General features: G+C 35.9%; 4 protein-coding genes and 2 pseudogenes across 10 annotated transcripts; 3 read left to right on the plus strand and 3 right to left on the minus strand.

Annotated features, from left to right (window-relative positions):
- Positions 1-1,376: 1,376 nt before the first annotated feature.
- On the minus strand, positions 1,377-10,773 carry LOC111486428. 6 transcript variants are annotated; one of them, XM_023133574.1, is made up of 10 exons: positions 6,534-6,919; positions 5,877-5,948; positions 5,752-5,785; positions 5,425-5,516; positions 3,713-5,343; positions 3,267-3,354; positions 2,879-3,078; positions 2,577-2,665; positions 2,052-2,337; positions 1,377-1,584 (listed from the first exon to the last, which is right to left on the minus strand). In XM_023133574.1, the coding sequence occupies exons 1-7, from the start codon at positions 6,611-6,613 to the stop codon at positions 3,042-3,044; spliced, it is 2,034 nt and encodes a 677-aa protein (XP_022989342.1). In that variant the 5' UTR covers positions 6,614-6,919; the 3' UTR covers positions 1,377-1,584; positions 2,052-2,337; positions 2,577-2,665; positions 2,879-3,041. The 6 variants fall into 6 exon arrangements, with proteins under 6 accessions (XP_022989342.1, XP_022989341.1, XP_022989343.1 ...); XM_023133573.1 differs by having other exon boundaries at positions 3,713-4,211; positions 4,260-5,516; positions 6,534-6,918; XM_023133575.1 differs by lacking the exon at positions 6,534-6,919 and adding an exon at positions 10,587-10,773 and having other exon boundaries at positions 3,713-5,516; positions 5,873-5,948.
- LOC111486488 (cysteine protease XCP1-like) lies at positions 7,487-9,618 on the plus strand. The gene is made up of 4 exons (XM_023133664.1): positions 7,487-8,002; positions 8,110-8,345; positions 9,006-9,146; positions 9,257-9,618. Exons 1-4 carry the CDS (start codon positions 7,546-7,548, stop codon positions 9,470-9,472), a joined length of 1,050 nt encoding a protein of 349 aa, XP_022989432.1. The 5' UTR covers positions 7,487-7,545; the 3' UTR covers positions 9,473-9,618.
- Positions 10,774-11,724: 951 nt separating the features above from the next.
- On the minus strand, positions 11,725-14,372 carry LOC111486533. The gene is made up of 2 exons (XM_023133723.1): positions 13,987-14,372; positions 11,725-12,112 (listed from the first exon to the last, which is right to left on the minus strand). The coding sequence occupies exons 1-2, from the start codon at positions 14,164-14,166 to the stop codon at positions 11,939-11,941; spliced, it is 354 nt and encodes a 117-aa protein (XP_022989491.1). The 5' UTR covers positions 14,167-14,372; the 3' UTR covers positions 11,725-11,938.
- Positions 14,373-15,829: 1,457 nt separating this feature from the next.
- Positions 15,830-18,366, plus strand: LOC111486519. 2 transcript variants are annotated; one of them, XM_023133702.1, is made up of 2 exons: positions 15,830-16,280; positions 18,058-18,366. In XM_023133702.1, exons 1-2 carry the CDS (start codon positions 15,940-15,942, stop codon positions 18,338-18,340), a joined length of 624 nt encoding a protein of 207 aa, XP_022989470.1. In that variant the 5' UTR covers positions 15,830-15,939; the 3' UTR covers positions 18,341-18,366. The 2 variants fall into 2 exon arrangements, with proteins under 2 accessions (XP_022989470.1, XP_022989471.1); XM_023133703.1 differs by lacking the exon at positions 18,058-18,366 and adding an exon at positions 16,381-16,418.
- A 1,152-nt stretch (positions 18,367-19,518) lies between these two features.
- On the plus strand, positions 19,519-21,884 carry LOC111486601 (annotated as a pseudogene).
- On the minus strand, positions 21,296-23,980 carry LOC111486506 (annotated as a pseudogene).
- Positions 23,981-24,948: the final 968 nt, after the last annotated feature.

Consider the following 24,948-nt stretch of genomic DNA (forward strand, 5'->3'; position numbering starts at 1 on the left):
AAAAAAAAAAGGACATAGTGAGACGGTAAAACTGTAAATTTATGTGGCAATAAAATCCATTTATTTTTATTCCCTTTCTTATTCTTTTCTCTATCACTCTTATTCAAATGTAGTATCGGTTCATTTATATATTTATTTTTTGTTCAATTTATTACCTCTTGCTTTAAACATTTAATTAATACTTTTCTTTCAAAATATTACCCATAAAAATGATTTTGAAATCACTTTTAATGATTATGGTTTTAAAACTTCTTTAATACATCTTACCCTCTAAAGTGGTTGTTGAATTTGATTATTTACCATTTAACAAAAATTTAATTCTTTTCGGCTTAAATATATTTTTGTCACGTTCAAGTTTATGAACAACTTGAACTTTTGTAAAATGTCTAAAATATCTAATAAATCCTTAAACTTATCATTAAGATCTTAAAGCTATATGATACGGTCATTTATTCCCTAAATTTCCTAACGTGTGAAGATTCGAACATCTGATCTCTTGATCGAGAATACATATTTTACGTCCGTTGAACTATGCTCATGTTAGAAAATAGGTGATATTAGCTTGAAAATTCGATGAAGAGTCACCTCAAGATAATGGATAGCTATAAGCTTCTACATTTTTAAAAAAGAATTGCAAGAAAATTGGTCATAACTTTAGGAAAGTTCATGTCTAAATGTATTGCAATAAATATTTCTCTAGAATTAATATTTTTGAGAAGCAACATGACAATATTTATGAGCCAGCCTGATGAACTCCATTATTTTTTTTTCACTATTATTATAATATTCATAATCCTTAAAAAAAAACAATAAATTGATTTTAAAATGTTTCTTTGAAAGACTTTTCTCCTTGACATTTAAAAAAAATATAAATTAATAATATAATGAATTACATTGATTACATTCGTTATATAATTGATGTTTTTTATTAAGATTTTTTTTTAAAAATTTGTGAATAGTATAACTTAATACATCATTTAAAGAAGTCTCCTCTACCATTTATCAGACTCGTTTACACCTATTTGTCTAGTGCGTCGTATTGGTTCGAGTGGGTATAAACTTTATTTTTGTTCAGGCAAACAATATGCTCATGTAGAGCACAAACCATATAAAACTAAGTCTTCACGAGTAAGATTCTCTATCTATAAGGCTCCTTTAGACCTATTTGTCTCAGGAATTGTATTGGTTCGAGTGGGTATAAACTTTATTTTTGTTCAGGCAAACAACGTGCTCACGTAAACCACAAACCATATAAAGTTAAGGAAGTCTTCTTTTGTCATCTTTAAAGCTATCTATCTCACGAATACGATATTCGTACTGGATATAAACTCCATGTTAGTGATATAATATCTTCTAAAACCTCACCCACAACACTATGAACCAAGATTGGGAGGATTTAAATGTAAAAAAATTCATGTCAATTTAGACATAGCTCATCGAATAAAGACATGTATTACCTTATTTAAGGTTTAAGGTTCCCTTGTCGTAGAAAAAGAAAGAAAAGAAAAAAAAAACTAGTACCTTGCAGCCCTTCAAAAAGATAGAAAGCCAATTGCTTGAGGTCGATTTTCATAAAGCCACAGCCTACAACAAGAAACAAGCCTTTGTAAGAAACCAAAGGGCCAACGTGCGTTAATAAGAATAAATAATTCCTCATGTATAAATGTTAGAGGATGAAAGTCCCCATCGGTAAGAAACCAAGGACCAACGTGCGTTAATAAAAATCAATAATTCCCCTTGTTTAAATGTTGGAGGATGAAAGTCCCCATCGGTTAATTTAAGGAATGATGATAGGTTTATAAGTGAGGATAACTCCATAGGTACCTTTTGGGAAACCCAAAACAAAGTCATGAAAGCTTATTTTCAGTCATATCCCCTATCAATAATTATATATTGTGAGCCGTTGTTGTTACTCTATTGCTTGCATATATAACGTCTCTTTTAAAATCTCCCTCTGCCCTCGTTTTCTAAAACTTTTTAAACCGAGGCCAAAGGCTCGAGCATACGTCGCTTGACCGTAGACAATGTAAGAACGAAATGGCTTAACTCACTTGTCGTTGGGAAGTGAGTGCCACACAAATGCAAGTCTGCTGCCATCAAGAGTGCGATTGTGAGGTGGACAATATCATTCCATTGTGGAGAGTCGTGTTCATCTAACATGGTATCAGAGTCATTCATCTAACGCTTTGCGCTTTGCAACATGAACAGATCGAGACGATGCAATGTCGCCTAATTTCAATCACATCTTTGCCTCAGCTCAGAGACCTGATCAGCAATTTTAAATTCCGTTTTGTAGCCTCATCACCAGTGAACTCAACAGTTTCGGAAGCTTAAACTCTGCAACAGTGAGACAGGAAGAATAAAACAAACAGGTAGTTATGAAGAGCATGGTATTAAATTTCCGGCAACATATCACGTGTGTCAATAGATTCGATGTCGACATAAAGGGTGAATCAACATTCCCATCTACTATTTCCATAGATATTATCAAAAAACTGAGGCATCGACATTTCTTTCAACATCTATATTTAAACCTTAATCAGGTCCAATCAGAATTTGGTCAATTAGAATCTCACCTTTATCTTCTTCAGAGTAAGAATAAGCATAAACTTCCTTCTGAAGCAGTTCTGTGTTTTCTGGGGTCATAATGGATGCATGCACGCTTCTGTAAAAGATTGAAAAAGTCTCAATAAATATACATTATGCAGAAGAAATTAACTAGCCTATACAGGTTAACCTTTTGTTCTCTAGCTTCTGATGAATTTACTATTTCTTAAGGTGAGTTTCACAATATATAGTAAAAGTGAAGTAAAGTATGCCAAAGAAAGCTTTTATATTTATATTTTTGTATATATATATGTATGTATATATATCCTACATAATGTCGCCAAAAATGCCTCGTATGAACGTCCTCAAACGCAATACCAACTTCTTCATTTTGCCCCAAGATGAACTCCAGTGGTTCAATTCTGGTTGCTTCGCTGTTGTTGGGCTGCCCAGAGATCAACTGCTAATTCAGACCAGCCAAAATCCCTGGAGAATCACAATCCCAGTAGCAGTTGAAGTCTCTTTGTTCCACTGCCAATGTGACCATGCATACAAATAAGTTTCAGATCCTGTTTACTCATGATTATATTCATGTAAAAATTTTAATAATAGGTCACTGACTCATAATCTGGCTGAAAGTAAAGTAAAACATAAGTGGCATGTCTATAGACTAGTACTTTCTACCAAATACAAGAGCAGAAACCATTAAATCCTCATACCTCTCAGAGAGAGAAGGTATTAACTCTTCACAAACTTGAATAATTACTGAATCGCTTCTCTTCGCCTTAGTATGAGTCTGTTCAACTTCTGACAATGAAAAAAATGAAACCAACAAACTTAGTTACTAGAATAATTTTCTATCATGAAAAATCGACATATAATAACTCCAGTATACTTTTTGACATTACTAACTAGTTATGCTTGCTGCCAAGCTGGGCTATAAGGCATACATACTCAACCCCACAGTTGTTGAACTAAAAAAAAAAAAGTAATGCTTATTTATTTTCGTTTTCTTTGATTTGTCAACCTAATAAGAGCATAAAACCAATTGTCACCTACTAAAGTTCCTTGAAGGCTATTTTTTATACAATAATAAATAATGAAGTGACACTCGAATCAGACTTCAAACAAAGGCGGAAAGCATCTATAATTTGAAAAGACATACCAGGAAGGTCTTCTTCAATTGAACAGCGGCTACTAAGATATAAATTAGAGCACCAATCTAAGTCTACGCCTTCACTCTTCGCAAACTCTTCTAGCAAACGACCAATGAAATTATAAGCAATCATGCTAGTTCCATCACAAGCTTCTTGAATCACGAGGTACTGATTCTTAAACGGGCTTGGTTTACTAGGCTCCATCTGAGGCATTGCACATGGCATGTTGAAAGAACTTAAAAAGGGGGTTTTTGCAAGATCAATTGTATCCAACAAAATATTTGGTGTCAGCTTGGAGGAAGGAGAGTCATATATATGATGTGAAAATGAGATGGTGTGCTTGTTCCCCACTTGTTGGTTAGAAGATAAGTTATATGTATCCACCTGAACTTTGGATTCCATGAATGAAGAGCAGAAATTAAAAGAAGAATCTAAAGAGCCCTCCCTGGTAAAATGCGTAAGTTCTGAACATTGGAGAGGCCTAACATCAGGACTTTTCATGGACGCCTGACTTGAACATTGGAGAGGCCTAACATCAGGACTTTTCATGGACGCCTGACTAGGGGACAAGACATTCCCCACTGATGAATACCCCAGATTGCCTGGCATAGATTCCCCCATACCTTCAATATAAACAGAATGGGACCCATTGTCTTCTCTAGGCAAGCCACCATCACAACTATCACTGCCATCATCATCAAAATCGTCATCACTTTCTTCTAACTCTTCCATATATGCATCAGCAAATTCGTCTTCAAATTCACGGTTAGGTAGTAAATCCCAAACTACTTGTTTCATTTGAGCACTCAGACTAAATACACATTCAACCTCCTCTTCAGTTTCATCTTGCGAGAAAAATGAATGTGACGCACTTCGAGAATCTGCATTTATCATAGCTAAAGCTTTCAAAAGAGACTTTGGCACAGTGTCCATATCACAGCACTCAAAAAGATAGTCTATTAACATCTGCTTAATAGCTGTTCTTAAGCACCTATTGGGCACTTCAGAATCAGGATCCAACAAAGACTTCAACTGTTTGAGCTTCCGAAAGTCACTTTTCTTTCTAACAAACCATATGGCTTTTACTATTTCATTATGCAAGGTTTTTATTTGAGGTGAGAAGGGATAAAACTCAATTATGGATGAATTGTGGTGACCTGATACCAGCTTAAGTGATAATTCAGCCATGGCCATAGCTTTTGCAAGTGATTCTTGTAATTTATCTCCTTCTCGAAGAGATGAAAGCATCTTCTTACTAATTTTTGTAAGAACATTAATAAGACGATCACGTCCCCACCCATGCTTGTGACGTTTCATCTGAGGCATAACTCGAACTCCTGAAAGTTTTCGATGCATTGCTATGAGACCTTGGGTGGGCAGGTCTCCTAATCTATACAGAACCTGTGATGCAGCATCCTGCAAAGATGGCAAACTTGGTGTCGAAGTTGCTGCGCATCCTCTTCGACATCCTCTTCGGAAATTTTTTGGGTCATTGAGAAGCTGAGCCAATCGTATAACAATTTCCAATTGATGGCAATCTTGACTTTCCCTTCTCAGAACTTTTGGAATAAACTCTTTGATGACCCTTTTCAGCTTGCAGCGAGTTTTTTCCAATTTGACGGAGTCTTCTGTAAATATTCTAGCAAGAAGGTAAAGTCCATTGGTGCTCAGATCATTAAGACATGACAAGATGAGTTTTCTAACTTTGCAAGTATCTAACATTAGATCAACTGGAATACCAACACGACTTGTTTCAACATTTAAAGTTCCAAAAGCTCCTTCAACTCTTGTTCTGACAGTCTCATAGAAAACCTGAAAAACAGAGTTTGAAAGAACAAAACACAGTGAATAAGGTTTACATTTCCAAAAGATGGACTATTTTGTGTATCATCTTGTAAACTTGGGACTTAACCCTGGAAAAGTACAACAGGAAACAGGATCCAAAGTTACTTGAGGAAAAAAGAATAATGAATTTTCCACTACTGCATTACAATTTGCATAAAGAAAAAGTAACTGAGGGAAGGAAAAGATGGAAAATGTAGCTTACATCATCTTCCCTCAGCAATGATTCAGGCAAGTTTCTAATAAAAAAACAAAAAAAATATTCATTAGAGCAAGGAATCGATGAACTAAATTTAACATATATGAATTGTCTAATAAATCTTCACTTACTTTTTGTTTAAAAAGTCTGAATGATCAAAATGCTTTAGACTAGGTACAGATGTAGGAAGCCCCAGCAGCCATCTGCATACATTCAACATATTCAGCGCCTCCCTAACGGGTCTACATACAATCTCTCCAATGAAGTCACACTGAAAAAAATAAAATTCTAAAACACCACTTTCAACTACAAATTACAAAAAAAAAAAAAAAAAAAAAAAAAAAAAAAAAAAAAAAAAAAAAAAAAAAAAAAAAAAAAACGGAATCAGGTATCAATGGAGTTGGTTGTTCACTGATTGAAACAATTTAGGTCTCCAAATTACTCAATCTGGATCAGTGATGTTTGGTTGCCATTTATCCAAACACACCGATCATAGCCATCAAAATTATCAATTAAGTACTCTAAACTTGTAGAATCCGTTTCCAGTAAATCGAAAACTGCAGCATCGATATCTAAATTACTAAAAGTAATAATCTATGCCGTCCGGACACTACATTTATACGCAATAAAAAGGAAACAAAATTGGATTTGAACAGCGAATTGCTTGTCAAAAGTCCAATATCAATAATTTAAAACTTCTTTATCTAGCTCTTCATTCCTCCATTTTTCATTTAAACAGTATGTGGCGCAAGCAAACAAAATCATAAACCGATTACGGAAAGACAGACCTTCTTTTAGATTTCAAAAGCTCCTCTTGGCGCCGAATCTGTAACAAAAGTTCTTGAGAATCCGTCTTACAAAACTCCATCAAGTATTGCTCTTGGAAAAAAAAAAAGTTCAGTTACAGGAGAATATGGTTAATATATTCCAAGCCGCAGTCGTCGCCTTCAAACTCAACGCCGATCGCTAGTCACCCGTCGCCGTTCGCCGCTGTAGGTTTCATCCGAGAGGGAGAACTGCGCGCGCGGGAAGGAGGATAAGGAAGACAAAAAGAAAATTAGGGCATTCTAGAAGGGTAAAATAGTCCTTTCATCCTTAAAAAAAGTCCTTGTCCATATTTGAAAAACTCAAGGGTGACGTAATATCTAATGAAATTAAAACCCGGTATTTAACTTCGGGGAACATCCACCCCTCTTCGGGCTCCAGCGTCCTTATTGGCATCTTTGGTGAACAACATGTCTACCACCGAGTCCCTCTTCAGGGTCAGCGTCCTTACTAGCACATCGCCTCGTGTCTACCCCCTTCGAGGAACAACGTGTCTACCCCTTGGGGAATAATGTGTCTACCCCCTTCGGGGAACAGCGAGAAGGCTGACACATCGTCTGGTGTCTAGCTCTGATACTATTTGTAATAGCTCAAGTCCACTGCTAGCAGATATAGTCCCCTTATAGAAATAATAAAAAAAAAATTAAAAATTAAAAATTTGAAAGAATTAATTTTAACCCATTTAAAAAACAAAATATGATCTAGAGGATTTTTCAGCAAATTTTGCTTAAATTTACCAAAAAAAAAATAAATAAATAAATAAAGAATTAATTAACATAACTTTGTGAGAAAGGCTGCAAAAGAACCAATCTTAAAGACACAGTATTGACAAAAAATGAAATGATATAAACTACTTCACTTTAAAGAAACCCCACAGAATCTACCAAACAAACATTATATAAGGGAGAATCCCAACCCCTTTCAACTCATTCACCAACTTCTTCCCCTTCCTTTCCTTCAACAGTTTCTCTAAACATGGCTCTCTCTACCATCTCCAAATTAGCCTTTGCCCTCTCTGCAACTTTGTTCATCGGCTACGCTATCGCTCACGACTTCTCGATCGTGGAATATTCCCCCGAGCATTTAGCCTCCATGGATAAAACCATCGAGCTTTTCGAGTCGTGGATGTCGAGGCATAGTAAGTCGTATAGGAGCATTGAAGAGAAGCTCCATAGGTTTGAGATATTCCTTGACAATTTGAAGCACATTGATGAGACAAACAAGAAGGTTTCTAGCTATTGGCTTGGGTTGAATGAATTTGCAGACCTGAGCCATGAAGAGTTTAAGAGTAAATATTTGGGATTGAAAGTCGAGTTTCCGAGGCAAAGATCAGCTCGTGGCTTTAGTTACCAGGACGTCGAGGACGTGCCGGAGTCGGTCGATTGGAGACTCAAAGGAGCTGTTACTCCAGTCAAGAACCAAGGCTCCTGTGGTCTCTTTCTTTCTCTTATCTATTTATTTACTTAGTTATGGATCTATGGTATAAGATCAAGATTTTCCCATATGACGCTTCAACAAAACTATGATTGTGTAATGCAGGGAGTTGTTGGGCGTTTTCAACTGTGGCAGCAGTGGAGGGGATAAACCAAATTGTTACTGGAAATCTAACCTCGTTGTCCGAACAAGAATTGATCGACTGCGATCGAAGCTTTAACAATGGATGCTATGGCGGTCTGATGGATTACGCCTTCCAATACATAATGTCGAACTCAGGACTTCGAAAGGAGGAGGACTACCCATATCTTATGGAGGAAGGAAAATGTATTAGAGAAAAGGTAAATAGACTCAACATTAGAAATCACAAACCTCCACAATGGTATAACATTGTTTACTTTGAACATAAGCTCTCATAGTTTTGTTTTTGATTTACCCAAAAGGCCTCGTACCAATGGAGATGTATTTCTTATTTATAAATTCATGATCATCCCCTTAATTAGCCTATGTGGGACTCCCCACCAACAATCCTCCCCTCGAACAAAGTATACTATAGAGCTCCCCTGAGGCTATGGAGTCCTTGAATAGCCTCCCCTTAATTGAGGCTTGACTCCTTTCTTTGAAGCCCTTGAACAAAATACACCATTTATTCGACACTTGAGTCACTTTTTGACTACACCTTCAAGGCTCACAACTTCTTTGTTCGACATTTGAGGATTTTATTTAGCCATGACTCTGAAAACATGTTAGAAATCACGAACCTCCACAATGGTATGATATTGTCTATTTTGAGCATAAGCTCTCATGGCTTTGTTTTTGGTTTACCCAAAAGGCCTCGTACCAATGGAGATGTATTCCTTATTTATAAACTCATGATCATCTCCTTAATTAGTCGATATGGAACTCCCCACCAATAATCCTCAACTCTTAATGCCAAAACACAACTAAGATAAAGCTTACACTTCCTATTATTTACTAAAACAAGTTACTATAATCTCTAGGAACAATTTGATGTCGTAACAATCAGCGGTTACGAAGACGTGCCAGCAAACGACGAACAGAGCCTCCTAAAAGCATTGAGTAACCAACCTGTCAGCGTAGCCATTGAGGCTTCTGGCAGAAATTTCCAATTCTACAAAGGGGTAAGATAGATTGTAAAGCATAGCATCATACTTTCCCTGACAAACAAATCAAAATCGATGGCTTCACTTGAATCTAACTATGATCATTGGTTTGTCTATGAACTTCACAGGGAATATTCACAGGTCGATGCGGAACTGAGATGGATCACGGTGTGACCGCGGTCGGGTATGGTTCATCAGAGGGAACAGACTATATTATTGTGAAGAACTCATGGGGACCAAAATGGGGAGAAAATGGATACATTAGGATGAAGAGAAATACCGGAAAACCTGAAGGATTATGTGGAATCAACCAAATGGCTTCGTATCCAACCAAAGAGAACTAATCCATTGAAGCTCTCTCTATGTTGTTTGAACATTTCGATACTCTTTTTTCCCCTCCATGTTCCTTTCAAATTGATATTGAATTTCTGTAACTTTTCTATTACCTTTGATCAATAAAACGACCAAATTAGTATTGGTTCGACATGAAGTAAGTTGATACTCATTCTCCAGGCTCTCGTGGCTTCGCTTTTGGTTTCCTCAAAAGGCCTCACAACAACGGAGATAGATAGTGTTGTTACTTGTAAACTCATGATCTTCCTCTTAATTAGCCAACGTGGGACTACTCCTCTCAATAATTCTCAACAATCTTTCCCTCGAATAAACCACACTATAGAGCCTCCCCTTGAGGCCTCATTCTCTAGAGCTCTCGAACAACCTTCCCTTAATCGAGGCTCGACTCCTTCTCTAGAGCCCTCGAACAAAGTACGCCCTTTGTTCGACACTTGAGTCACCTTTGATTATATCTTCAAGGCTCACAACTTCTTTATTCAACACTTGAAGATTCTATTGGCATGACTAAGTGAAGGGGATGACTCTGATACCATGTTAGGAATCATAGACCTCTACAATGGTATGATGTTGTCCACTTTGAGCATAAACTCTCGTGGGTTTGCTTTTGGTTTCCTCAAAATGCCTCGTACTAAAAGTAATGTATTACTTACTTATAAACTTATGATCTTCCTCTTAATTAGCCAATATGGGACTACTCCTCTCAATAATCCTCACGAGTAAGTACTACCAAAAAGAAATCAAGCCATAAAAAATTATCTAAAGTTAATGCTATTTAATCACACAAAAAACTGTAAGTTGTCATTTGCACAAGTTAACAATAAGAACGGATGATGAATTCTATCCTATAAACGATCGATTGTATAATTTTCTTCGAAAGAAAACCATTCTGACAATCGCATCCTAAAAGCTCTCTATCAGCTACACATTCAATAAAACAAGATCAACCGATTAAACAGCAGATAAAACTCTTAACAATCAGACAACATCCACATTGCTAAGTAGAACATAAAGATCACAGCCGACTTCCCCTTCCCCGCAGCAGCAGAATGCCCAATCAAACAAAAAAAGAAAACGAAAATGGAGAAAGAGAGAAATCACATGTACTTGAGGGAAGGGATGGAGTTGTAGAAGACGCCGATCCATTAGAGCTCAATGGGAGTGGGCTTGCGAGGATTATCGGAAGCGAATCGGTAGGGGATGGTGCAGGCTCTGTAATTTGAATCAACCAGTGTGAGCAGCAGCGGAAATGGCACCAGCAACTGAATCAATCATGCAGAGCAACAGAAGTAGAGGGAAGTGGAAGATCCGCGAAGAAAGGAGCGGGAAAGAGTCGGAAACGACATGTCGTTTTATTTTTTTTATTATTTCTAATATTTTGGCTAAATATAATTAGTCGAGCTAGAAAACATTAAATTATTTATTTAAAAAAAATCTTATTTCAAAATTATTATTATGAGATGACTCTATCTAGACAATTTTTGTTCAACATCCTAATAAGTTTCTCCTTTATTTTATAAAGTCAAAGATAAGTTAAATTTTTAAAAAAATACGAACATTTTTAAACAATTGGTAAAATTCAAACTATTTTTTTTAACATATTGGCTTATATGACATGAAATTATGTGAATCGTAATTGTTGTCGTATTTCTAACTTTTCTATTGCTTCTTCGATCTTGAGAAAGCTTTGTCAATATTTCTCAACTACCTAGGGCGAATGCTGAATGATAGATGGGAGGTACCAACAAGAGAGGTTGTGATGACGACAATGCTTGCAAAATTTCCTCAACGAGAGGAAGAATGAAGAAAAAATAACGAATGAGTTGTCAACTCACATCGTCCAACTACAAAATAATAATGATAATAATAAAATAATCTAATGACACAATTCCCGCGCCATTTTTTCGACCATCAATTATCCACTAACATAGTCTATTAGTTTGTTATACTTTCATATTTTTATTAGTCAACGAACCATAGTAAAACCTGTGATCAGACTCTCTGATCTTTTGGATAGTTCGTGTTTTATGCATTTTTCTCACAAAAATATGGAAAACTTGTGGTCGTACTCTCCGATTTTTGGGTAGTTCGTGTTTTATGCATTTTTCTCACAAAAATATGAAAAACCTAGGGTCAAGACTCTTCGATCTTAGGGTAGTTCGTGTTTTATGCATTTTTCTCACAAAAAGACACAAAAAAGAGGGAGGGAGGGATCTTGTTGATGTAGATTGATTGGTTCATTAAATAAATGAAATGGAATGATCAAATATAGAAACTGTTAGCATCATGATATTGTAATAAACAATTATCTACATGTACATCTTAGAACCTTTCAACACTAATGATTTTGCTTTGGAAAAAAAAAAAAAGAAATTATAAGAAGCTTAAGAGGAGGAAGAAGAGGCCACAAACAAGACATTACCTTACTTTTTTTCTTTATCATGTTCTTCATGTCAGCCTCATTTTTTTGCCTTTGAAAACCTGAGACATCGATATTTTTCACCACTTACAGTGATTTCAAGAGCTCCGTCTTGGTTATCTTGATTTGATGCAGTTCCCATTAGCACACTTTTCTCTTTTTCCAGATTCTCCTTCTCCATCTTCAACCTTGCTTCTTGTCGTGCAATCTCTGCCTAAAATCAAAGCGTGATGAGAAGCCATCTTTGATTCTACTTTTATCATTATCATTATTGTTTATCAGCAGGAAAAGAACTCTTCTTTCTGGAAGCATGAATGGTTAATTGGTTGATGCATGGAAAGGGGATGAAAAGAATTACAGAACATAATAATAAAAGAAAAACTCAACCTTTTCCACCCATTATTGTATGGAAGATTCAAACCTCTGGCCTCTTAGTCAATAAGATATACATTAACCGATAGAGTCATATTCTGTTCATCTTTCATTAAACTATTGCTACTTGATACAATCAACATATCTGCTGAATGAGTAACTTCAAGTTCTACACCTAACCTTATTCGCTAAGCTGAATTTACTATGATGTATTGCACCATTAAAATTAATATGATAGACCTGATAGATCGCCTATTAAATATGTATACAAGAGGAGGCACTTAAGGAGGAGAGAGAGTGGGGAATCATGCAGGTGATTGTTGGCTAGATGTAACCGCCCAAGCTCACCGCTAGCAGATTTTGTCCTCTTTGGATTTTCCCTTTTGAGCTTCCCCTCAAGGTACGCGTTTGCCAGAGAGAGGGGTTACCACACCCCTATAAAGAATGCTTTGTTCTCCTAATCTGCTTGCGGTGGACTTGAGCCGTTACAAATGGTATCAAAAGTCAGACACTGGGCAATGTGTTAGCAAGAAGGCTGAGCCTCAAAAGGAGTGGACACGAGGCGGTGTGCTAGCAAGGACGTTGTGCCTTGAAGGGGAGTGGATTGGGGGGTCCAACATCAATTGGAGTAGGGATCAAGTGTTAGCGTCCTGTTGGGTCTCGAAAAGGGGTGGATTGTGAGATCCCACATCGGTTGGGGAAGAAAATGAAGCATTTTTTATAGGGGTGTGGAAACCTCTCCCTAGCAGACGCGTTTTAAAAATCTTGAGAGGAAGTCTGAAAGGGAAAGCCCAAAAAGAACAATATCCCCACTCGGGAATGTTTTTGAGATGGGTCTTTGTATGGTCTGTTAGCAAGGGTTGGTTGGGCATCTTTTTGGCTTGACAATTGCTGTATTGGGAGAGAAGGAGAAGCTATCTAATACTTCCCTTGGCACTATACCCATTATTGGTAAACAAATCCTAATCTTGCCACATTTTATACCATATGCTAATGTCTCTCGGTTGTAAATCTACAAAAACCAAACCTGCGAAACTATAGCTTGTTCCTTCACACAAACTTGGCTCCATGTTCCCAACTCTTTAAAATCATATGCCAAACATCCCATAGAAACTTATCATCCGGAATTCCTGATCTTTACTGCCAAGATTTCGAGGAAAATATGAAAACATGCGACAAACGAAATGGGCATCCTATAATCCGTGCAGTAATGGCTTGTAAAGTCCAGAAAACAAGCATTTGACAACCTAAAAGGTAAGAGCCACACAGCAGGAAGGTGCAATCTTGAGTTTAAAGAGATAGCAGAAAGGCATCCTACTATACATAAGCTCTCGCCATCTTAATTTTGAACAAAATATCAAACAAACCTACCACAAAAAGATCAGTTTCTAACATAGTTGTGAAAGCATCACCAAGAATTCTGCCCTAACAACTAAGCTGTGATTTGAATGCTTAAAAAATCCAACTATGGAGTGATGAGATTGGGGGCAAAAGTCTTCATTTCAACAACTCGGAATGAAAGAATTCACGTTACATCGAGCATGTATAAGAGAAGTGACAAGGACTGAAAACTCTTCTTGACTAAATTAAGCGTGAGAACATCGGAATATAAAAATGAGCATACATCCATGGAAACTCATCAGAATCATCGATTGGCTATCCTAAACAAACAAACTAACTAATTCAACGAGAAAGAGAGAAAATTCAATCAAGTACCTCGCGACGGGAGAGTTCAGCCTTCCAAGCAGCTTCGCGCTCAGCAACCTCACGTTCGCGCTCTTCAATGTAACTCTGCATCTCTCTCTCCTTCATGATACGATCTTGAATATCCGCATCCAAGGCTTCCTTAAGCTCCTCCATGAATTTATCCACCACCGCCTTTATTCTCAAAGACATCGCCAATTCCGCCCAATTACACCTCGAAACCGTAAAATACTCCCTCCAACAACAACCTCCAAGAGAATCTCAGTCAACTTCCGCAACAGTCTTCCAAGAAGCTTCTGGTTAGGTTTCGACAAGTGAAGAAAGCTATGGCGGAAGATGAAGGAACGGAGTTTCTTCTACAGAGAAGAATAAGAGAAAGAAGAGAGTGTGCGCCCAAAAACCAAAACGAACGAATTTTAGTGGACCTTAGTTTTTATTGGGCCCGGTTTGTTAACGGCCACTCTTTTTTCCTCTAGCCTGGCCCACAAGTAATCGAAACGGTGCGTTTTGACAAGGTAATCTTACCAAAAATTATGACTAAGAACTTTAATTTTAAGTAATAGATTTTTTTTTTCTTTCGGTAACCTCTCGTAGTCAAGAGGTCACCTATCATAAAATTTCTCTAAGTCAAACATTGTAATGGCACAGCTGGCAAATGTTGTTCTCTTTGAACTTTTTCTTTCAGACTTTAAAATGCGTCTGCTAGAGGAAGGTTTTCACACATTTATAAACCGTGGTTTGTTCTCCTCCCCAACCAATGTGGGATATCACAAACACGTTTTAATTTTAAATGATTGGATTAGGTTGAGATCTTACACGTGAATAAATATAATTTTCTTAATAGTTGAAATAAAAAAACAGCTAAACTCGATTAACTTGAAAATAGAGTGTTGGATGATGAAAGTCCCACATCGGCTAATTTAGGGAATGATCATGGGTTTATAAGTGAGGAATACTAACTCCATTGGAACGAGGCCTTTTGGGGAAGCCCAAAGCAAAGGCATGAGAGCTTATGCTCAAAGTGGACAATATCATACCATTGTGGAGAGTCGTGTTCGTCTAACAATTCAATTCCAAGAATAGGTCCGTCCTCCCTCAATCACATTATCCAGATTCATTAGTTGAGGTTACATCAGCCAGGACACCGTATTTTCTTGGTCATGAACAGCCGAACAGGAGCCACAATTCCAAGTATCGCATGAGCCATGCCCTAAACTTGGAGTCAAGCCTCCTTGAAGGTACGAAGGCAGTAAAAAATGACTAAGACTCCAAAGGAGTCAAGTCTCGATTAAGGGGAGGCGTGCTTTGTTCGAGGGGAGGTGTGAGGCGTGCTTTGTTCGAGGGGAGGTGTTGGATGATGAAAGTTCCACATCGGTTAATCATGAAAGTTCGAGGGGAGGTGTTGATGTGGAACTTTCATCATCCAACATAGAGAACTGGGTTAAGTTGGATTGTAAACTCTATTTAAGTTGCTCAGGTCACCAACACAACCCAACCCAACCAGCTCGACATTTCATGCTCGTTCAAAAGATTTTTCTAACCCAACCAACTCAACTCAATCCGTGTATAACCCTATTTATTATATACTAAATTGAATTTTGAAAATTTATTTTGATTAAATTAATAAATAATTAATGAAAAAATGTAGATATTTTTTAAAATTGAGAAACCATGAGCGGTNAAATTAAATTTAAAAATTTAGAATCGATTTAACCTAAAAAGTAAAAATGTTATTACAGTTACAGTCGGTAAATATTTTTCTCGGTGGTAAATCAGTAATTTGATGCAAATATGGAGGGTTTATTAAAGCAGTCCTCCTTCAAACTTCCACCCTCCAAAAATACTCTCTCAAATCCCTACATTCGAGATCCCTTCCTCCCAAAGAAAACTCAAAAACTCTCCATCACTCTCCCTCCACCTTAACCCTTCGATTTTCCGATTAAGCCGCCGTAACTCCGCCGTGTAATGGATGAATACCTCAAGCAATCCAAGCGGAAATTAGTCATGTGGTTCACCAAAACCTTCAAGCCGATCATGACGCACGACGAGCTCGAACCTATTATGGCGACTCTAGGCTTTGTCGGCCTCGAACCGGTTATTAACCGCGACGAAATCTCCTGGAAATCATACGTATACTCCGGCGCTCATAGCCTGATCAAGTCAATGTCGACGACGGAGCGTCCGCCGATACCGCGATTGCCGTATCCGAGAATCGACGGTCTTCACATTTATACGTACAGAGCATTTCTTGACGCAATCAATTTTTACCTCCAGAAATATAACATCTCCGATGTCTTCCATATTAGGTAAGAATGTCAATTCCTTTTGATTTCATGCTTATCTTTAATTGCTCTTGTTTTTATTAATACTTTTTGGTGAATTTCTCTGTTCTTTTTTCGTCTGCAGTTTCGCTTTTCGTTGATTTGAATGATTCTCTGTTCCATCGTCGTTTCATATTTCTTTTCAAGTTTTTGTACGAAATTGAACCCTGATTTTAGGAGATTTCTATTATCAAAATTACGATTGATTGCTGGAATGGTTGAAAATGAACTGTAAAAACAAAATTTTCTGGTTGAGTTCTGGCTTTTAATTTATGAATTTGAAATGTATGGAAATGTTAACTTCATTCGACTCCGATGAACGAAACCTTATTTCTTTTTCAATATTTGACATTTATAATTTTATTATCTTTAATTCTTTATAATTGATCTTTGATTTTTTTTAGTTATTGTATTTGTTTTAATAGGAAAAAATAATTAAAATCATTTATATGCAAAATGATTTTATTTTTTGTTTCATATACGATCAAGATATTTTTAAAAAATTTAAAAAACAAAATTATTTATTTTAAAAATAACTTCAGACCAGTTACGTACTTCAATTTATTCTCTGATTTATTTTTTCTTTCTGAATTTCTACATTTACATTTAAACTGTTTATTTTGTTATTTAACCAATTTCGCTACTGAAAAATAAACAAGATTTGTTAAGAGAAAATCAACTCCTTTTTAGTTCTTTAATTACAAAGGTTAAATTGAACATATATATTTTCCGTATTTATTATTATATTCTCTATCATTAAGAGATAATTTAAAATAATAATGGTAATAATGAACTAGTCTTCTGCTTTGTTTTTGTTTTTATTTTTACTATTAAAAAAGTCATAATTAATTAATTCTTTAAATATTATATTTAACTTTTCCCTTTGTTTTGCATTCATCACCCATTGACCACAAAAAATACTAATTTTGGTAATTTAATTTTAATTTTTATAATTCTAGTTCATAACCTTTAAATTTTTTTAATTTGTTATGAACTTATATGCTTTCTGTTTTGATATTTTTATATTTGAATTGTGAATTTTAGTTTTTTTCTTTCAATTTTCATTAGATTTTATATTTAGTCACTAAGATGATTATGTATTTGGTGTCTAGATGATAGATGAGATTATGTCATATTTTATTTAAGAAATTAAAAAGTAAGTTTCATATTTAGAATTTTTAGTCAAATTTAAAACATTTTTAAAAAAAAAATTCAAATACCTTATTTTGTTTTTTTCTGTTTTATAAATTTTTCTTAGATTTCTAGATTGCTTTTTTTAAAAAAAAAAAAGTAAAAAGCAAAACAAAAAAAAAAAAAAAAACTATAGTAGTGTCTATATTTTTAATTGAAAAAATAAAAAAATAAAAAAAATTATCTAATTATTAAAATCAATCTCTCAAAAGTTTACATATATATATATATATACACACACACACACACAAAATGCTAATTTATCTTAGTTTCTTTACAATTTAATTTTATTTTTGAGTGAATATTAGATAAAAACCCTCTCAATTGCCCGTGGATTCTTCTGTTTGTATTTTTATTTCCGTATTCTATGAGTGATTATTGTATTCATTAAATAAAACTTGTTTAAATTGATATAGAATCTTGTTTGATATATATATATATATATATATATATATCTTTTTTTGGAGTGTTATTCTACAAATTATCAACACATCTACTCATAACTTTTAAAAACAATATGATGAGATATATGGATATATTTTTAAAACAATTTTATGTTGTTTACTTGTAGAGGATTGCCACTGTCTCAAAACCAAGATCAAAACCAAGATCAAAATAGGAATTGGTGTCGAATGTACAAAGAAAATATTCATTATGCTTACATAGAAGGGACTTTAGATCGAACAACAATTGATCTATATGAATCTCAAGAGAGTAATAATGATGATAATAGTGATGACACCAAGGAGGAAAAGATTGACCACCACAAAGAGGTGATAAAGAATGATATTTTTGAAGATATCGTCAATGTTGTTGATTTGAAAGATATTATAACGCAACAAGATTATCAATGAATACAATTTTAACATTTTTTTTTTGTAGCACATCTTGAAAATGTGTTATTTTTTTTAGACATCGTCAATGTTGTTGATTTGAAAGATATTACAACGCAACAAGATTACCAATGATTACAATGAATACAATTTCGATTTTTTTTTTTTTTTTTTTTTTTGTGGCACATCCTTAAAATGTGTATTCTTTAGTAATGTTTTACAAGGGAATAGAGTTTATAGGTTACCAAACCAAGTTTGAATGAAACTCTTAAACCTGATTATAAATGTAATTTTTTTTATAAAAAAAATATATTCGCAAATATTTTGGAAAAGAATAAAACCACTTCGTAATAACTCCTATCACCAATAGATAGATATTATATATCGCCAACAAATATTGTCTACTTTGATTCATTATATATAGTTGTTATATCGCCGACAAGTAGTATATTTTGGCTCGTTATATATCATAGTTTTAAGTAGAAGGTTTCATATACTTATAAGTGGTTCTCTCCTCCAACTAATGTAGGACCTCACAATCCACTAGGGAGAGGTTGCATATACTTAGTTGTTCTCCCCTCCAACTAATGTGAGACCTCACAATCCACATCACACCAGTGGAGGCCTAACATCTTCAATGACACACTACTCGATGTTTGGCTCTAATATCATTTATAACAGGTCACGACCACCACTTGTCGATATTGTTCATTTTAGTCTGTTAGTGTTACCAACGTCCTTATTGACACACTGATTAGTGTCTGACTTTGATATCATTTATAACAGTCCAATTATTCATTTTGGTTTGTTATGATAATAGTCCAACATTGCTAGTAGATATTATTCATTTTGGTTTGTTATACATTATCATCCCTTCATGCATGTATTAAAGATAAGTTTCTATCTTGTAAAAGAATATTTTGTTCCTACTATTCTTTAACTTAGTCTAATTTAACTAACTAAAACTTAAATGAAGTTATATTTTTTAATTTCGGCATAAATTGAGATTATTGGGTTTGGGGACCAAATTTAAACTATATATATATATATAAAAAAAAAAAAAAAAAACCTATTAAAAAAATTATATATATATAAAAAAAAAAGATCTAGGAGAAAACCTAATTTATTAAATCCATGAAAATTAAAAAGAAAATAAAATAAAACAAAATAAAAGCCTAAGAAAACCAAAAAATGTCATCTAGCACCGTTTCCCGGCAATCCACGTATTCCAACTCTATGACCCACCCACTACCTTTGTGTTATTAAAAGATAAGCCATGAACACCAAAGCCTTTTTAAAAGGGGTTCTTATAAGAGATTCTTCTTTTGTTCAAGGGATCTTAAATTATATACTGGAAACACATACCTGTTTCTATGGCTTTCCACTCTGTATCTGCCGCCATCAACATAAAGCCTCGAACCCTTCTACCTCGATAACAGCAAAAAATGAGGCTCCTCCAAGTTTGCTTCTTTGAGCCACCACTCACGGCGGGGACATGAAGATAAAGAACAGGAGGAGGCTGATGAACAATGTGCGTGTCTTTTCCTCTGCCGATTTTCTGAACATCAAAAGTTTGTCGATTTTCTGAATAGAGATCCTGCAATCAGAGAAGCTCAGTTCATTTCAGCGACAAATTAGGGGAATTTTGAAAAAAGAAGGCTGGGAAGAGGGTGTTTTCATAAAGGAAATATACCTCATTTTGAGCCCTTTCAGGCTTCTTCTTCAAGCAAGGCCTTGTACTCTTCTGAATGAAATGGCTGCATTTATAGCTATGATAGTCTACTTGGTTCTTTTGCCAACACCCTTTGCGGCTAAGGATGAAGAGTGGAAATCTGCTACTGCAACATACACCAAAGAAATAGATGGGTCAATCATTGCAGGTATTCTTTTCCTTCACCAGAAAACTCATAAAATTGCCAAGTGTTTAAACATGGTGTTTTATAACCGCCTAGTTCTTAAAATTTGTAAGGAGACATTTGAGTTCTTAAAATTCTAAAAATAAAAATGAGTTTTGAAAAGCTAAAGTTTTGGTTTTCTTACCTTGGATTTTGGGATCATGAGTTAAAAGGTAGATAGCACAAAGCATAATTTTTGAAAAACAAAATTCAAACGAGATCTATTTGGGTGCTCACGTGCCACCCTGCAACTCATATCCTGTGGGAGTTGTTAACCATGGCTGGCATTTTGTAACAAAAATGGGAGTAACAGTCCCACATTCACAAATTTAGGGAATGATATATAAGTGAGTAATACTATCTCTATTGGTATGAGACTTTTTTGGGAAGCCCAAAGCAAAACCATGAGAGCTTATGCTCAAAGTGGACAATATCATACAATTGTGGAGATTCGTGATTTCTAACATAGTATCAAAGTCATGCCCTTAACTTAGCCATGTCAATAGAATCCTCAAATGTCGAACAAAGAAGTTGTGAGCCTCGAAGGAGTAGTCAAAAGTGACTAAAGTGTCGAACAAAGGGTGTACTTTGTTCGAGGACTCCAGAGAAGGTGTCGAGCCTCGATTAAGGGGAGGCTGTTTGAGGGCTACATAGGCCTCAGGAGAGGCTCTATGGTATACTTTGTTCGAGGGGAGGATTGTTGAAGATTGTTGGGATGGAGTCCCACCTTGACAAATTTAGGGAATGATCATGGGTTTATAAGTGAGGAATACTATCTCTATTGGTGTGAGGCCTTTGGGAAAGCCCAAAGCAAAGCCACGAGAGCTTATGCTCAAAGTAGACAGTATCATATCATTGTGGAGAGTCGTGATTTCTAACACAAACTAGTATTTAATGTTGCAGAAGGTGGGGTTATGGAGATCTACATAAGATTCGCTATGGAAAACATAGTGCTGGATTGAGTAGCATGTTGTTTAATGGAGGGAGTACCTGTGGAGCATGCTTTGAGCTTAGATGCGTTGACCACATCTTGTGGTGCTTGGAAGGAAGTCGTACCGTCATTCTAACCGCCACCGACTTCTGTCCTCCCAATTATGGCCTATCTTCTGATTATGGTGGATGGTGCAATTTTCCCAAAGAACATTTCGAGATGTCAGAGGCAGCATTTGCTGAAATAGCAGAGAAAAAAGCAGATATTGTGCCAGTTCAATATAGGAGGTAAAATTAATCTAAGTGCACATAGATTCAAACATTTTCTAATCTTCGAGCTAAGGGGAAAATCGTCTTAAATTGTGTAGGGTGAGGTGTGACAGAAGTGGTGGATCACAGTCAGCGGGAATTCTCGATTCTTTCAAGTTTTGATTACTAATGTTGGAATGGATGGTGAATTAGTGGGAGTGAAAGTGAAGGGATCAAGAACAGGATGGATACCTCTGGCAAGGAACTGGGGACAAAACTGGCGAAGTAATGTCAATCTTCATGGGCAACCCTCTCTCTTTTGAAGTTGCCTCTAGCAGTGGAAAAGCACTTACTTCCTATGGTGTTGCACCTGGAAACTGGCAGTTCGGGCAGACATTTGAAGGGAAACAATTTTGACATCGTTATGCAGCTAGGGATATTCAAAACTTTAGGCCTTCATTATGAAATATAACCAGAAGCTTTGAACATAAGAACACTGGCATGTTAAATCTCTGGATGTGTAAACACATGAGAATCAGACTGCACAAAATTAGCAGTCTGGGCGTCGAGCCCACATAGTTTTCATCTTTACTGTATATTTTTCGAAAGGCAATGCAGCAATACCAAACCTGGTTTTGTGAGATTACACATTGGTTGGGGAGGAGAACGAAGCATTCTTTATAAAGGTGTGGAAACATCAACCTAGCATACGCGTTTTAAAAACCTTGAAGGAAAATCCGAAAGGAAAAGTCCAAAGAGGACAATATCTACTAGCAGTGAGCTTGAGCCGCTACAAATGGTATCACAGCCAAACACCGGATGATGTGCTAATGAGAAGGCTGAGCCCCGAAGAGGGGTGGACATGAGACGGTGTGCCAGCAAAGAGGCTGGACTTTGAAGGGGAGTGGACACGAGACGGTGTGCCAACAAGGACGTTGGGCCTCGAATGGGAGTGAATTGTGAGATGTCGCATCGGTCGAGGAGGAGAACAAAACATTTTTTATAAGAGTGTGAAAACCTCTCCCTAGAAGATGCGTTTTAAAAACTTTGAGGGAAACCGAGGGAAACCCAAAAGGAAAAACCCAAAGAGGATAATATTTGCTAGTAGTGAGTTTGGGTGGTGTGTTACATGTTATGTCCTAATGTATTCAACATAAATTTCAGTACTCTTTTGGATGGAAAACGAAATTATGTACCATTCACTTTGCTTTATAATCCAGCTTTTTTCCTAACATTTCTGCATTAGGTGGACTTAGATGAAGTTCTCATCCTCACGGCAGAAGAGCTGACGTATGTTGCCAGATGATCAGCTCTTCTCTGCATAAACCAATGACAGTTTCAAGCAGGTAAGGAAAGTGTTTGGATCCCAGCAGCGTGAGAAACTGAAGCACAAGAACATGGGAAAGAGAGTATACTTGCGGATACAATTTATCCAACTAGTGTCATTTATCCAATCAAACATAATCCCAAAAGTTCATTTCCAAGGGAAGTTTCTCGGTCTTTTCAGGTTTCTTCAAAGGAAACATTGACGAACTCCATCTTGCCAGAAGTTCAATCAGTATACGCCTTCTATTCCATGATTCAAAGCCCGATCAGCAGCTCAATGCGTAGATATGGCTGTAGCTGCGGGTCTTCTTCCTCTAGAACCTCGAGCGATTCACCATAAATCTTTTGTGCACACCCTGCTTCACATTCTTAAACCAGTAGCCTCTCCAGATGATTCCAGTCCTTTTATGACAATCCTGAATGAAGTCTTATCCGGCTCGCAACCTACTTCTTTCATCAATAATAGGACTCAATCACAAGTTCACCTAAATTATAACAAACCAAAGCTCACAAAAGAGCATTAAACCCGTCAATACCAGGCCCTACGTCAGTTTCTGCTCTCAAATAGGAATGAATAATTTTTTACTTGTTCGAACAATCCACTGCTAGCCAATAATGTAATAATATCAGCATACAGCGAAACCTGAGGCTTGTCCCGGTGTTCCTTCCTAACATCTTCGAAAACCTAAGTCTCAAATATCAACAGTAAAGTAATACAAAATATCAGCAAGGAATATTGAAGGAATTTACCATAAGCAGAAATCCATATCTCGCTATTGCTGTGATAATTCTTCAACAATCGATACCGATCGTGCAATATGGAATAATTCCGGTAGCTAATAAATCGAAGATGCGGATAAACATAAAAATCTAAAGCAGATGCATCACCTTAAGAGCCAAAGAACACTCGTTCTGACGAATGAGCTCGTGAAGAACAGCCATCATATCGAACTTCAATAAGCGCCTTAACTTCGGAATCGTACACTCGGTCCAATTGTTGTAAATCTTCCTTGGCTCACTTCAGCGACTGTACCGCTTGAATCGCTTCAATGCTAAGGTTCCTTGGCTCACTATCACTCTCCGATATTTCTCCGCCCTTCCTAGCCGCAGGCAACATGCTTTCCCACCGCCGCTCAGTAACTCGTACGGAGGACCGAGAATCGTCGGCGACGGAGAAGTTGCCAAGAAAATCATTGTTAGATGCTCTCTCCGGCGAAAAGTCCCAGCCCAACTCTTAATCATCCATGAACCGCCATTTTTCTTTCCGCCTGAATCAGTTCGTGAGAAGAAGGGTTTAAAGGTTTATATATAAAATATATTTTCAATTAAATAATAAAAACCTTAAACAATTGAATTTTAGTTCATTATTAATTTTTATTACTCTTTTTTCTATAAATTTTAAAAATATATTCTCATTTTAATTTTTTTTAATTATTATTATTATTTCATCATTTTTATTAAAAAAATAAAAAGTTGGTTTTATTGAAAGTATAAAAATTAAATTTAAATAAATTAACAAAATAGTATTTTTAACTGAAGATAAATTTGTTTGATAATATTTTTAAACTTTTAAAAATATCTAAAAATTACATTATTAGTACATTTATTACTAATACTTATTTAAAAAAATATGCCTAAAATATTAAAGATAGTATTAATCTGTTTTTTCATTTTTTTTTACCATACAATCGTATATGGATCAATCAGAATTACCGTGGAAAATAACAGGATGAGATTAGATTGACCCGTACATAGGTAGGATTGGATTAAGTGATGAATAATAAGGAATTATGCTTTCGTTTTTACCAGAGAGATCCGAACCATCAAATGTCTCACTTTATTTACTGAAAGGCTATAAATATTCTTTCGTTCGACAGAAAGAATGCATCTTAGATTATTTTTGAAACGTGATACTATTATCTAGATTCGTGTTATAAAAAACGAAGGAGGCTGCAAAACTGAAGCAATTGTCTCTTGTAAACCTATCGATTTTGAGTGCCTCGGGAGCGAAGTTTTGAATAAATCAATGATCTCATACGAGGGAAAGTAAGCTCGCCTCCCGTACTAATAGGTCCTCCCATTGCATGGCTAAAAGCTCGTGTATTGTGTGATAAATGATGTCTACATAGAGTTAATGATGGCCGATCAGCTAACAATCGTCCCTTCTTTGAAGTTAAAAGTTGGACCCGTAGGCATTCGTTTAAAAAATAAATAAATATCTTCTTGACT

The sequence above is a fragment of the Cucurbita maxima genome, unplaced genomic scaffold (genome assembly GCF_002738345.1).
Source record: "Cucurbita maxima cultivar Rimu unplaced genomic scaffold, Cmax_1.0 Cma_Scf00011, whole genome shotgun sequence".
Classification (NCBI taxonomy): Eukaryota; Viridiplantae; Streptophyta; class Magnoliopsida; order Cucurbitales; family Cucurbitaceae; genus Cucurbita; species Cucurbita maxima.